The sequence below is a fragment of the Gymnoscopelus braueri genome (genome assembly GCF_963280865.1).
Source record: "Gymnoscopelus braueri genome assembly, chromosome: 23".
In the NCBI taxonomy this organism is placed as follows: Eukaryota; Metazoa; Chordata; class Actinopteri; order Myctophiformes; family Myctophidae; genus Gymnoscopelus; species Gymnoscopelus braueri.
Window position 1 is genome coordinate 37,212,977 of NC_137625.1, and position 14,995 is coordinate 37,227,971.

General features: G+C 42.8%; 1 protein-coding gene across 2 annotated transcripts in view; it reads right to left on the bottom strand.

The window, feature by feature from the left end:
* Positions 1 to 395: 395 nt before the first annotated feature.
* The window catches only part of znf800b (zinc finger protein 800b), a 58,466-nt gene continuing 43,866 nt past the window's right edge, over positions 396 to 14,995 (bottom strand). For both annotated transcript variants that reach the window (XM_080421615.1, XM_080421614.1), the window contains exons 6-12: positions 13,954 to 14,125; positions 13,420 to 13,624; positions 11,966 to 12,128; positions 10,353 to 10,738; positions 7,347 to 8,624; positions 6,586 to 6,699; positions 396 to 4,833 (exon numbers count right to left, since the gene is read on the bottom strand). In XM_080421615.1, the coding sequence (XP_080277741.1) occupies positions 6,598 to 6,699; positions 7,347 to 8,624; positions 10,353 to 10,738; positions 11,966 to 12,128; positions 13,420 to 13,624; positions 13,954 to 14,125 (2,306 nt within the window). In that variant the 3' untranslated portion in view covers positions 396 to 4,833; positions 6,586 to 6,597. The remainder of the gene's footprint in view (positions 4,834 to 6,585; positions 6,700 to 7,346; positions 8,625 to 10,352; positions 10,739 to 11,965; positions 12,129 to 13,419; positions 13,625 to 13,953; positions 14,126 to 14,995) is intronic.

Here is a 14,995-nt window from a genome sequence, read left to right on the forward strand (position 1 = left end):
AACTCTGACATCCCTATTTTGAGTAAATTTAACTCTGCGTCGACACATTAGGGGATCTTAAAGGTTTTGAACAACCGATTGAGTTAAACAGATGAACTTGGCTGTTGATTCACCTCTATGACAAAGGTGGCAAACTTCCATTTTCTGACGAGGTTTTTGCTATTTTTAGATGTAGTGTGTATACTTTGGATAGTTTTTGTGTGTCTGGCAGTGCATGGTTGTGTACGTACCTATTAGGTCTTGTTTATAAGTAAAGCCGGTTTCTCAAACAAACTCAAACAAAAAGACAGTGTTTGAGTTCAGTGAGATTGTGTTCCTGTACTGTATGTGTGTGGCTATATACACAGTGAATCTCTGCAAGTTGCCGATATATCTCAGCACCAAATACAACCAGACAAATTCCTGTAGATTTATTGCAATAACAAAATATTCCCCTGGAAATACTGCAGAGAAATGGAACAGGCCTGTCTCAAAAGATGAATTTGTGAAGAAAGAAATTGTCATTCCACTCCCCTTCTTTCACACACAGTAAACAAAGATGACTGACAGCAGTGTGACTCACGTCTGAGGATAAATTAAATTAATAAATTAATAAAACACTGCACAATATTTCCCTGCAGGAAAGGATTCATTTATTTTAAGTGGTTGGTTTTACATTCAACTGAAAAGTCTTCTCTAATAACTCTCTTCTGTTGTCCTCTACAAGGTGAACTGAACGAGAGTGTGAATATTAACAAAGGGAAGAAAATGACAGAGATTAAAACAAACATCAACAAAAGGTCATACTAAAGAATCTCACGTTTTTTCTCGTCTCCTGTCCTTTTTGACATATACCTCTAAAGGTAAACACTTTCCTCCTTCAAAAAGAATAAAATAAAAGATGACAAATACAACAGAGTAAACTTTAGTCGCTACTGAACGAAGACGTCATAGTACTGCAGCTGGTCAGACAGAGGTTTGAAGCATATGAGTCAACCGACAGTAAAATACAGTCAAATAACTAACGCAGGATTCAAAACTATGCATTTTTCTTTTTTGTAATTTGCGGTTATATCTATCATTTATACTGTTTGTATAGGATAAATCAATATATACAAGTTTTTCTCCCCCAAGACCTCAACACACAAGCATTTTTGTTTTCAGTTAGGAAAATAAATTTTGGTCAATATTTCATTTTTTTCTGTTTTGTTTCATGGCTTTCTGATTGAACGAGAAGACAAGGGTACATTTGGTCTATCAAAACAATAAAATAAAAAAGCTCACTATTGTGTTCTCTCTTTTCCATATGCCAGTGTTTCACAGACTACCATCGAGGCCTTGTTGCTGTAAACTAGCTCTCAACTCTCTCTATCTCTCTCTCAAAAAAATAAAATAATCTTCCAGTAAATAAACAAAAACAACTACAATTTCCATGGTAGTGACTAATTCATACTTTGGCACACGGCCGTTCAGACACAAATAACATACTTTCAGCTGGACACACATCAACACTTTCTATTTTAGTTTGAGATATGTCATATTTTTTGTACCACACAGCCATACAACAAAGTATAAATGAAAGCCTGATTCAAACTCCAAAAATAACCGATCTACAAGCTCAAAACGCATTGCATCGCTCTGCGTTGTTAGCTTGGAGATTGGCAGTTTTTCTGGGCATGCGACACCATTGTAGGACAGAGTATAAATTGAGCATAAGTCTCTGGAGTGCAATAGCACAGTTTATCCTGAATGCTATCGGAGCAAAATAATACAATTGACGATGCTAAGTGAAGCAGCTTTTAGGTTAGGTGAGTCCAAATGATAAACTTGTCATATAGCTATGGATAGCAAAGCACAGCAGTCATTCACAAAATGTAAAACACTTTTCTACAGTTAAGTTTTTCTTAATGAATACTAAAACTGTCTAAACAAATGGCTGATACAGCATTTAGGTTAGGAGTCTAAATAGTAGTGAACCCGCTTTGTCGAACGTCTACACAAACACAATTGGCCCATGTTTGGGGGAAGGACGCCAGGCGGGGAGGGTGATATTTGTCACTGCACCTAATCCTACAGGCTTGGGCGGTACCTGTCAGCAGGGAGTGTTGGGCGGAAGGAGTAGGACGAAGGCTCTATGCCCTCCCGGTGGTGGGGGCTCCTCACTGGTACGTGAGTCAGTAGCATACAACAGCAGTGACAACACAGAAATGTGTGTGGGGAGGAATCTAAAGAATTCATATTCTATAGATGAGGGTAAAACTCAAGTTTTTTGTAATTAAAAGAACACCACTTAAATGGATGATTGTACATGGTGCAGCATTTAATATAAATATTCAAATCATGGATTTTCTATAGATGACATTGGCAAAATCCTGAAGCTGAATCCTCCACCTCCAAACCTCCTCAAAAGAATATCGATAGAATAATGATCACCGTAATCATATTATGTTGCTCAAACACTGCGCAATGAAAATATCACATTTTCCGGTAGCTAAAGATTAGCTAATGAACCTAACTATTGTGATGTTATACAATATTTCCTACAGGTTGTCCTACACTGCCTAACAAATGTATAAAAACAAACTGTAACTAAAGTTTAAAGGCCAGCCATGTCATAACTAGGGTTTTAGATGTCAGACCATTTCCACTTAATGGGAGTCCCCCCCCAGGACAAATATCTTTGCCAAAAATAGCAGACCTACAAGCTCACAATGTGACACGTTGTGACACGTTGTGAGCTTGTAGATTGGCTATTGTTGCAGGATGTCCACCAAGGAATAGGGACGCTAGGGTTTAAGTGGTTAAAAGAGTCACACTCAAGTCTTGTCTCATTTTCTATTGCTCAATTTATCCAGCAACAAAACGTATTTGTTGTCAGTCTTAATGACAAGACTGACAGCATACAGACACAGTCTGCTTGAATAAAAAAATTACAAAGATTTTTTGCTCTGGCTCCTCATCTGAAAACAGAGTCGGTGGCCAAATTAAATAGATCTGCCACAATATTAGATGATAAGACCAGGCCTTCATCAGTCCATACACCGAGCATACCGAAATAGAGCAAGCACAGTGGCAACCATTAAATTCAACTTAATTATAAATTCCACTAATTATAAACTGCCCACTTCTGTGTTAACAATATGTTTTTATGAAAGTCGTTTTTCTACATTTTACTGGCAATAATATTGACACAGCAGCCATTTTGCTCTTACGTCACACATGCTCCTTGGCTCCGTAGGACAGCAAAGCACTGCCTTGTTAATAATTTATGATCTTAAAAATGTATACACATAACTTTAGGAAACTAAAAAAAGTAGGCCACATGGGCATGTTTTCCCCAAAGGCATGGGCTGTTACAATTACTTTTCACAGATTAAACTCAAATTAATTATTCCCTGCAACTATTATATTTTTCACTGTCAGAGCCCTTTGTCGGAGCATTTTTGGGTTTGCCTTGTGACGTTTAATTAGGGGTGGGATATGGACAGTTTGGGGAAATATGGAACTAAAGAGACCAAGGTTATCACCACTGACGCTAAATGAATTATAATATAAGTGGACAGCCTTGTAGGGTCTAACAACGAGGCTGATTCAGTGTATTTGCTTTAGGAAAATCTATTACCTGACCACCTTGGATTAGCCATAACAAGTTTAGATCTGTGCCAGTAACAGCTGAATGGTGAACACAATTTAGCCTACTCATGGGACCTTAACTTGTGACTTGGTCCTGATTCTAAAACAGTGCCCCTATTCTCACAAAGTTTTTCTTAATGGACACAAGGCCACGCAGGTACATATAAAGATACGCACAATGATGCTGGGCTAAGCAGAAAAAAATTGCTGAATATTCAGTTCATCTAAGTTTTTGTTTTGTAATCAATGTTTTTTAATCAATGAGTAAATCTCAGAGTTTGTCTTGGCCTGTTATAATATTAGCTATGTCAACCTAATCACTGTTGGCCATCTGTGCACTGTGTGCAGTCAATTGATTATAAAATGAAAAGAACTGCTGAGCCTTGAACTGCTAACACATGATAGCTTTGCCAATGAGTAAGCCGTTCCCTGCTACCAGGTTAGCGTTGTAATGCACCGGCTACAATATGGACGTCCATAAGGATCAAAGCAGGTACGACAAATGAATTGATTTGTGTAAATGTAATTACGGATCTTCCTGCTATTGTCGCCATTTCCTACCCTACAGCTTTTAGGGGAGTTAGAAAATATAGAGTTAATAGCAAAGCCTGTGCTCTCCAACAAATTATGATTGATAGTCTCCAAAAGCTCCTCTGCGTTTTAGGTGTGATACACAATAGGTGCAACAATCCAGTTCTTTCTCTCTTACACACACACACACACGCGCACACACACGCGCGCACGCGCACACACGCACACACACACACACACACACACACACACACACACACAATCCACCCATCTTTTACCAAGAGCAAAGTACAAACTAGTCGTATGTGTAAGAATCTACCTTTACAGTAGTAGCAGTGAGTGTAGTACTTTCACTAGTAGTCACTGCTCAAAATATACAGAAGCGCCACCAACAGGCCAGTTTGTGTACTACAGCAAGCATCAAATGCAAGCCTCCAACAATGGTTCAGTTGATTTTCCATGAGTATCTCAACCTCCCAAAAATAGGTCTTATTCCGACAACATATTTGGTCCTTTATGAAAGAAAAAAAATTCTCTGGTTTCACTCATTCAATCAGACTCCATCGTTTGTTTTTGTTTCTTCTCATTCTTGTTTAGTTTTTCTTTTCATCGGTGTCGTTCCAGTTCAGGGTTCTCATCCTCCTCTTCATCTTCATTAGTGGCTCGCTCGCTCTTTATCTCCGGTTTAGACTGCAGAGAGAGAGGGAGAGATTGATGAGGGGGTAAAGAGAACAAAATAATGAAGTATGTAAGTGATCGCGGTTCTCTGTGTGTGTGTGTGTGTGTGTGTGTGTGTGTGTGTGTGTGTGTGTGTGTGTGTGTGTGTGTGTGTGTGTGTGTGTGTGTGTGTGTGTGTGTGTGTGTGTGTGAGATAGGGACAGAGAGAGAGAGAGAGAGAGAGAGAGAGAGAGAGAGAGAGAGAGAGAGAGAGAGAGAGAGAGAGAGAGACAGAGAGAGAGAGAGAGAGAGAGAGATGAAGGCAGGAGTACAAAAGAGTGTCAGAGAAAAAGAACAAGAGAGACAAGAGGGCGGCACAAAATAAAAAGAGAGAACAAAAGACAGAACTGAGATACAGAAAGAGAGATGACGAGAAAGAAGGGGCGGAAAGAACAGATACAGAGCGCAGCAGACCAAAACAAAAACAGGAAGATATACAAGGAGAGAGCGAGAGAGAGAGAAGACGGACGACAAGAGAAAATACACAGAAAGATAATGACATAAAGAGAGAGGCAGAGAGAGAGAGAGAGAGAGAGAGAGAGAGAGAGAGAGAGAGAGAGAGAGAGAGAACAAGATGAATACACAAGATGACATAAAGAGAGAAGAATGAGAAGTTGATATACAGTACTGACAGTACATCGAGCTCTTGCTCTACTATATAAAACGATGATTTTCGTTCAAGTTTAATACGTTTCAAACTAAAATCGTCTTAATTTATCCATCTGTAACTACGAATGAACCAAATGGACCTTTATGGTTCCATTTGTACACAATAACATGCTGGATTTTTCTTTATTTATTTATTGTAGAGTGTAAGGGGTAATCTGAGTGTACTATGAATACTGACCAAAGCTCATTAGAGTAAGCAGTTAACACCTTTACCGCCGGGCCCGTAGTTCTACGGGCCGTTAAATCCAACGGTTAAGCGCCGAGCCCGTAGTCCTACGGGCTGCGGTCTTTTCGCGCATGCGCGGTCCGGGTGCACTTTCGGAATTTTTTTGATCCACTTCCGTTTCCGGTTTGATGACAGGAAATAGAATTATTTGGGATCCGGTTTCGACGATCACGCCCGCTCCCATTCTACAGACGAAACTGAAACTCAATTCTCTTCCTGTAGTTTTTTCTCCTCGCATTTCACTGTTTAACGTAATCCGCTCTAACTACAGTCATGGAAGTCCGTTTGACATGCGGTCTTCACTGGGAGATACAGGGAGATCTCGCGGACGTAAACAGACCGTTCACGGCTCAATCTTAAGGATTTTAACAAGATCTATGGCGACATGAAAAAAACAAAAAAACAACAAAAACACCTTGGCAGGTGAGTACATTATTATGAGATTAACCTCTGGCGGTGGATGTGTTAAACACGCACGTTTATGTAAATTGACTGATTGTGGTTTCTACTCTAAGGGAACAATACCACAGATGGACAAACACACGTGCAAACACACGCACGCACACGGACATTAACACAAACACATTATTGTTAGAGAGAGCGAGAGAGAGAGACAGAGAGCGAGAGAGCGAGAGAGTGAGAGATTAGGCACAGGCAGAAGAGAAGGTTTAGACATTTACTGTCACATGCAGAAACAGACATTCTTCAACAGGAGAGAGGAGACTTGTGATAGCTGTTTGTGTGTGTGTGTGTGTGTGTGTGTGTGTGTGTGTGTGTGTGTGTGTGTGTGTGTGTGTGTGTGTGTGTGTGTGTGTGTGTATTATACTCACAGTGTGGCATCTTCACCAGAGCAGTGATTTCGATCGGGTGTTGATTCCTTTCCTCCTGTTCTCTGTAGCAGCTGCAGCGTTACGGTGGCTACGCTTATGAGACTCCAGGTACAGCTAACACACACACACACACACACACACACACACACACACACACACACACACACACACACACACACACACACACACACACACACACACACACACACACACACACACACACACACACACACACACACACACACACACACACACACACACACACACACACACAAAAGATGTTGGTGAGTGTAATACGGACAGAGTATATCATTTCACCCATCGGGGCAATTCCTTTTCTCATCGTCTTTGAGGACAAATAATCTATAAATGTAAATCTAGGATGTATACATATTCATGAAATAAATCTGTATTGTATGCTATGAATAATATTCTATAAAAAAAAATATTTAGAAAATTGTTTATATTAATGTTTCTGTTAAACATGCCTAAAACATGCCCGTTGTATTTGTGAGTTATTCTCTTTTTATTGTATATTGTTTTTGAAAAGAGAAGAATTACATATAATTACAATTACGTGGAACAATTCTATTGAATATAATCGAATGCAATTGTAATTAATGTGAATTGATTTAAATCAACAAATGTTACCAAATGTAATGGTCAATTTGGTTACATTTGTACACCCTCTAGAGTTATAATAAAACCTTCTGAGTTAAATGAACACAGAGTGGAATGGGGAAGCGCCCATTGGTACGTACCTTCTTGGCGAAGGCTCGTCCACACTGATCGCAGGCGTGGAGCGAGAAGTTCTTGGTGACCTTCACCTCGGAGGAGTTGGACTCCGCCACGCCACTCTCGGCCTCGCTGCGACGTGTGTGAGCTGACGATGACGACGGAGGCGCGTCGTGCTGCCGCAGGTGGGTGAATTTGTCGCTGCGTCGGGTCAGCGGCGGGCTGGAGGAGCGCTGCCGCTGCTGTCTCTCCTGCTTCCTGGTGACAGGGGGCGACGGGGCGAACGCCGCCGACGTTTTGGATGAAGACTGAGCAGTCGAGGAGGAAGAGGAGGAGGAGGTGGTGGCGGTGGTGGTGGTGGTCGGGGCCGCCCCGGAGGAGGTCGCACCCGACGACGACGAAGACTTTTGGTCCTGCTTGCGGGTGACAGGCGGCGAGGGAGGGGAGGGCGGACCTGAGGAGGAGGAGGCGTTGCGTCCGTTCACCTCCTTCTTGGCACCGCTTCCGCCGCTCGTGGCGTCTGCCACGGCCGTGGAGATCTTCTTGGCGAGGCTGGAGTTGTTGAGCACTGACTCGGCAGAGCGCTTCACCGCCCGGCTCTCCAGGTTGGGCATGATCTTGGCCAAGTAGCTCGACGACTTCTTGTGGACCACGGTGACGTGGCGCAGGACGTCGCGCTTCCGCCGCGACTCGTAGCGGCAGAGCGGGCAGCGGTAAAACTTGATGAAGATGTCGGTGCCGTCCGTGTGCAGCTCGATGTGCTTGGTGAGGTTCTGCCGGGAGCTAAACTGCCGCTTGCACAGCTTGCAGAAGAGCTGCTTGAAGTCGAAGCCCACCGACAGCTTGGGGGCTTTGTTGGTACGGGGCGGCGGGGGGGACGAGGCAGACGCCGATGAGGACGCCGTCGAGGACTTGGGGCTCGGCGGCGGCTGCTCCTCCATCTTCACTTTCACCCCTTTGGTCGCTGGCGCTGCTGCGGCTGGCGCCGGCGCCGGGGAAGTGGGCGCCGCCCCCTTCCTCGGTGGCGTGTCGGCACGGTCGCTCGGGGACGCCGAGGCGGACGAGCTGCTTTCCGTGTCCTCCTCCTCTTCCTCTTCTTCCTCTTCTTCGTCATCGTTGTCGTCCGAGGACTCCTCCACTTCCTGCTTCACCCGGATACCCTCGCCACTCGCACTGCTGCTGTTGTTGGGCGGGGGCGAGGAGGTTGTCGCGGAGGTTGACGCGGAGGTTGTCGTGGCAACAGTACTGCCATTCTTTAGGTTGTACATCTTGTGCACGATGCCCATGTGTCTCTTCAGCATCACCTGAAATGCACCGGAAAAATACATCCATTAATGCCTTGACACAAAACATAAAGACATGTTTCAGTGTATGATGTACAAGTTTGAAAAGGAAGGTTTTTTTCATCGTTCATCACCCCAGGGGTCAAATGTATCGAAGCCAGTCTCATCAAAGGCGGCAGTGGCTGAGGAGTTAGAGCGGCTGCTTGGAAATAAAAAGTTCCCGGTTCGATCCGTTTCCTAAGTGCCCTTGAGCAAGACACTTCACCCCTAACTGCTCCCGAGGAGCAGATTAGCAAAAGAAAAAGGGCGCTATATAAATGTGCCATTTACCATTCATCACGGCAGCCAGGAAGAGGCTGGTGACTCAGCGGAGGCTGGGCCGTTAGTTTAATAAATACTTCAACATCAACAGATAAAACGGCTCACTCTAGTAGAGCAGCCTGAGAGCTGCAGTTCCTCTTAAGGCCCATTTATACTCAGCGTTAAGTAGGTGTATGGATACGGATGGAGCCTTATGTCTGCTCTCTGCCTTCATTTCATCTGTCCCTGTGCTAGAGATACACAAATGGGCTTTGACGTCACCCGAATCCATGTGTACAAATAAATCCTCATCCAGCCATGGGAGCAGTGTAGCCCCTACGATCGCTTGAACTACAGCTAGTTCAAGCGATCAACCACATCTAGTTTAAGCAAGACACGACGATATGGAGGACGTTTTGGGGAGAGGTTGTGCGAGTTGGTGAGGACGTTTAAAAATATATATGATGTCACTTGGCCCGGACACAGGAATTACAGAATAGTTATTTGTTACAAGGTACATTATTATGACCTCTTTGACTGTAAAAGAAAATGTTTACTCTTGACTGCCCTCCTGTGGAAGTATTTGTTAACACCCATGCCAACGTAAAGGATGGAAGTGTGAGCAGTGATGGTAACATCGTTTGAAACAGACTTAAAAATATACACATGAGACAGGCCTTTACACATAAGACAGGAGGCAGCAGGTTGTACACAGCCTGGAGCTGCTTCAGGTGATGTTAGTTGAAGCTAATACCAACTAGAGCCCGACCAAAATTTTGGTTTTGGCAGATATATCGGCCATCATTTTTATTTTTATTTTTTTATTGGGCATAAGTGATTGAAATAAAGCTTAGCATTAGTGTATTCTATATTTAGTTTGTTCATTGTATGATTAAAGTCAAATGTTTTCAAATAAGTTTAATATACATGTATACTTACATTACTTACATTATCTTAAAACTCATTCAGTGCCTGACTTATTTCTGGCAGTTTGGCTCTGAGTGCCAGAGCCAAAAATACATTGTAAAAAAAAAGTGCTTAGGAGCCGAGATACAGCCATTTTCAGTAAGAAGTTAAACAAGAAGTGAATGGAGCAGCAAATCTTCAAATCATCATATCTTGGGTTCTGAACATTAAAAAAATAAAAATAATAATAATAATAATAATTACAATTAGTTTTTTCATGACGTCAGCGACGTCATTGGCACTCTGGGCTTATGAAAACGCGACGTCATTGGCACTGAATGAGTTAATTTATTTGTGTTTATTTGTATTTCTTTGTTTGCTTATATAAGTTCAATGTTCTCAAATAGAAACTTAAATAAACTTTAAGTTTTCAAATGTGAACTTTTTTTTTACTAAATATCGGTCAAAACATTGGTGGTCTGGGACTCTCCAAAATCGGAAACGAACCCAAACCTCTGGCAACGGTCGGCCTGTAATACCAACCTGCGAGCTGTAGGTCCTCTTACAGAGCAGACAGCGACAGGTGGTCAGGTTGTACTGAGCCGTAGCTGTAGCTGTAGCTGTGGCTGTGGCAGTGTTGGAGCCTTTGTTTTGGCTCGGCGGCGTTCCTTTAGAGCTGATGGGCGTGGTGGTCTTGGGGGTGGTGCATCTGGTGGGGGACGGGTTGGCACTGGCATCCTTCTTGGGGGGCGTGGCCTCCAAGGTGAGGAGCTGTCCGGGGCGCGTGGCGATCTCGGGGGTGATGGTGTCCCTGCGCAGGCCGCGGTGCACCTCGTCAAAATGCCGTCGCACGTTGGCCTTGGTGGCGAAGTTCTTGTAACAGACGGGGCAGGACTTACCGGTGGGCGTGGTCAGGGTCCTCGGACGACCTGCGGATAAAAGAATTATGATAAGAGTTACAATTTCTAGTCATGCTAAAGTCATGCACACAACTTCTCTTTTTCTTATTTTAAGAGTTAACAAATTACGATACATTACTTTAACAATTTGAACCCTTGCGTACCTATTCTGGGCATGTCATAACAGGCGAACATTATGTGAAAATAAGCAAAGAGTAGGCAAAAATAGTCACACGTTATATAGTCAATACGTTGTGTGCTTGTAAAGCGGCTATTTTCAACGAATAGATTTGGTGTAGAGGGAAACAATTTGGGGGCCAAGTATAGAGCCGTGGGGGACCCCAACAACAATGTATATGGGGTTAAGTGGTTTATAAACCTAATTGTATTAATCAGCAGCTAGATTGGAAACCACTCCTTATCATACAGATTATCAAATGACTTTGTCCTACAAATCTGTTTTAGTCGTGCAAATAGAGCAACTCTATTCGCCTTATTCTTGGCCCTTCTCCAGGACGGCGCCATTGCCCTCTTGCTGCTTCATTCAAATCTGGTAAATTTTGCAATAGTAGCATGCAGGTGTAATCCAAGACAAATAGGCAAGCAAGACCCGCCTTCTGCGGTTTACTTCCTGTATTTGCGTGACGTAGGTAGGTAACTTTAGGAGACCGGACGTAGGTTGGAGTCTATTAATTCCAATGGGAGAGTGAACGTGAACATTCTTTAGCCCCATGGCAACTTAACTATTGGACCCAATCGCCACAAACCACACAATTTCCCCAACATTCTGACACTAAAAGGGCTTTTTTTTTACAGAAACAAACCAGGAGAAAATCTACTTTCTTATCGAGCTTTTTCTGTCCAAGCAACACACTCTTGCGAGAGTGTGTTGGACGTTTGTGAGATCTGCCGCCAGGCGGTGCCCCCATTTGTATACCATTTGTATACCATGTGTGTACCATTTCGCCTCTAGTGGCTACAATATCCACCATCTTTAGAGCTGAAATGGTGAGCCTGGCCAGGAATAAGGTGAATACTGTAAGTAAGAGACATACAACAATGAGTCGTGCGGTTACTGAAAGATAATGCATCTTGTGGACAACTAGTTGATCTGTAGAGAGCATTATTGTTCAACAAGTGCATGGCTAGGAGTTGATTATCCTCCTTGCACCATGGCCACCACATATAGCTTGTAGCAAACGTTAGCTTCAATAACTTTTAATACAGTAGAAAAACAGATTGTAGCCAGATATGAACCTTTGACGAGGGACAGCAGGCTGGTGGGGACAGTGCGTGTCTCTGTGAACTTTCGAAGCTCCTCTAGTTTGGTCTGGTGCTCCTTGCGACAGTGACGCCTGATGCTGCGTCGCGAGTTAAAGTCCTTCCCACACAGACAGCAGGAGATGGTTACATCCTCTACCTGGGGAGAGAGACAGAGAGATAGATATAGAGAGACACACAGAGAGAGAGAGAGAGAGAGAGAGAGAGCGGTTTATTTTCATGAGTCATTTAAGTGCAAAACATTTTGCTTGCTTCTCATCTCAACATGGCAGTTCTAACCAATTACTGAATGTGTGTGTGTGTGTGTGTGTGTGTGTGTGTGTGTGTGTGTGTGTGTGTGTGTGTGTGTGTGTGTGTGTGTGTGTGTGTGTGTGTGTGTGTGTGTGTGTCACCTGCACACACATTTATAGCTTCCACACATTTCCTGCTCTATAAAACCAAAGAAAAACTGCAGGGTTCCCATTAAGCTGATGTATTTACTCCAAAGCGAGTGACATTTTTATGCCTTCCGTATGTTTTTGGCTTGTCTGTCCGTCCCAACATTGTGAATGTGATATATCTCAGGAATGCATTGAGAGGATTTCAGGACATTTAGCACAAATGTCCACTTAGACTCAAGGATGAACTGATTAGAAGTAGCTTAGTCAAGGGTCAAAGGTTACTGTGACCTCACAAAACATGTTCATTGGTCTGTTATCATGTCATGTTCATTGGTAAAACTCTTAATTACTATTAAAGACAGTCACACTGATGTAAACAACAATTGGTTGGCGGAGACGTACGACCATGATGCGGTATTTCCATTTAGCCTTGGGGTGTGGAGAGTTGTTCATTGTTTGGAATCTAATGATAATGCTATGCACGATACCTCAATGAAATTGGCTGTGCACGCCACCAGTGGTGGAAAAAGTACTCAAATGTTTTACTTGAGTAAAAGTATCAATACTGCAATGTAGAAGTACTCTGTTACAAGTAAAAGTCCGGAATTCAAAATTTACTTCAGTAAAAGTACAAAAGTATTGGTATCAAAATGTACTTAAAGTACCAAAGGTAAAAGTACTAAAATGTTTGAAAATGGCAGATCTACAAGCTTGTAGATCGGCTATTTTCAAATAGCCTAGGTATAAAATAGGGCTAAAGTGGTTAATGTATGTTTTATAATGTATATCTGCAAGTAAGTAACTAGTAGCTAAATTTTACAAAAAAATGTAGCGGAGTAAAAGTACAATATTTGCCTCTGAGGTGTAGTGGAGTAGATGTAAAAGTATAGACAATTGGAAATACTCTAGCAAAATAAAAATACCTCAAAATTGTACTTAAGTACAGTACTTGAGTAAATGTACTTAGTTACTTTACACCACTGCACGCCACTGTTTATTCTAGTACAGACCCACCCACCCACCCACCCATTCATCCATCCATCCACCCACCCCACTCGTGGAGCCATCCTCTTCAGCCTGCATGGGCTCCTCGGGGGCCTCCTCTTCGGGGGCCTCTCGTCTCCTCTTGGCCTGGCTGTAGCTCTGGGACTCGAAGGAGCTGCTGGGGCCCTCGGAGGCCCCCTGCTGACTCTGCTGCTGGGTCTCCCCCGAGCCCCCCTCCTCTAGTTCCCACGCCACCGGACTCTGTCTGTTACTGACAAGATGAAGGATAGATGTCACAAAATCCATTGCTGTCCTCTCCATCAGTGGTGGAACAAGTACTGAAATGTTTTACTTAAGTAAAAGTATCAATATACTGCAATGTAGAAATACTCTGTTACAAGTAAACCGGAATTCAAAATGTACTTGAGTAAAAATATAAAAATCTACTAAGTAACAAGTAATTAAAGTTTTCAAATCATTCTAGTGGAGTAAAAGTACAATATTTGCCTCTGAGATGTAGTGGAGTAGAAGTAAAAGTATAGACAATTGGAAATGCACGCATACAGTATGTGTGCATGTGTGAGCGTGTTCTACCGGTACCTGGCTGTGTGTGCTGGGTATCTGTTGAGCTCGTCTTCGGTGCTGAGGTACTGGAACACAGCCTTGGTACTGGTCTCGATGGGTTCTAGTCGCACCACATGGTCTGGTCTGTCCTTCCTGGGATAGATGGCCTCTAGCAGGTCCCTGATGGCCACACTCTGCCTGTCGTCGCCTGTAGGACGGGGACATTAGAGAAAACACATCATCAACTGAAGGACAGACACGTAAAACAGTGATTCTCAATTCATTTCAAAGGCCACAGAACCCCTTTTTATTGAGTTTATTAGGATCCCCATTAGCTGGTGCATAACAACAGCTAATCTTCCTGGGGTCCAAAAAAAACATGACAGTCGACAATACATTACAGGACAGTTATCTCCGGGACTCCAATCTACAATGTAAAATCCTCTGCCAATGTACAAAAGGAACCAATTCTCAGAGTTACAGACCCGTAAGGTGGTCCCCGGACCTGATGTTGAGAACCAATGGCGTAAAACAGTGGTTCTCAAAGTGGGGTACGGGGGTCCCTAGTAAAAATGTGTTCATTCATATAGTATCAAAATCAGTTTAACCACTTTAAACCCTATATGCATTGGCTATTTGAAAATAGCTGATCAACAAGCTCAGAGTGTGTTGCATCGCAGCGCGTTGTGAGCATGAAGATCTGCTATCTTCAAAACAACCTGTTTTTTTTTTTACGCATATCTTGGATGTATAAAATATATTCAGATGGGGTCTGCGGCCAAATACAGTATCATTTGGGGGTCCTTGGCAGGAAGGAGTACAGAGACATAAAGTATAGAACAGCGGTTCTTAAACTTTTTTGGCTTCAGTATCTTCTGTACCTGACAACATTTTGCTTACAAAACTGCAAGAGAAAACCCATTATGATGCTATGAATTAATACACTAACACACTATTAACACTACACTACTAACACATTATTATAGAATTAGATTTGACCTTATTAAGAAATGACTTCAAACAGAGAAGAGACCCTCTGCTTTGTTACTCGAAAAAGAAACAACTTCTTGATTGGCTT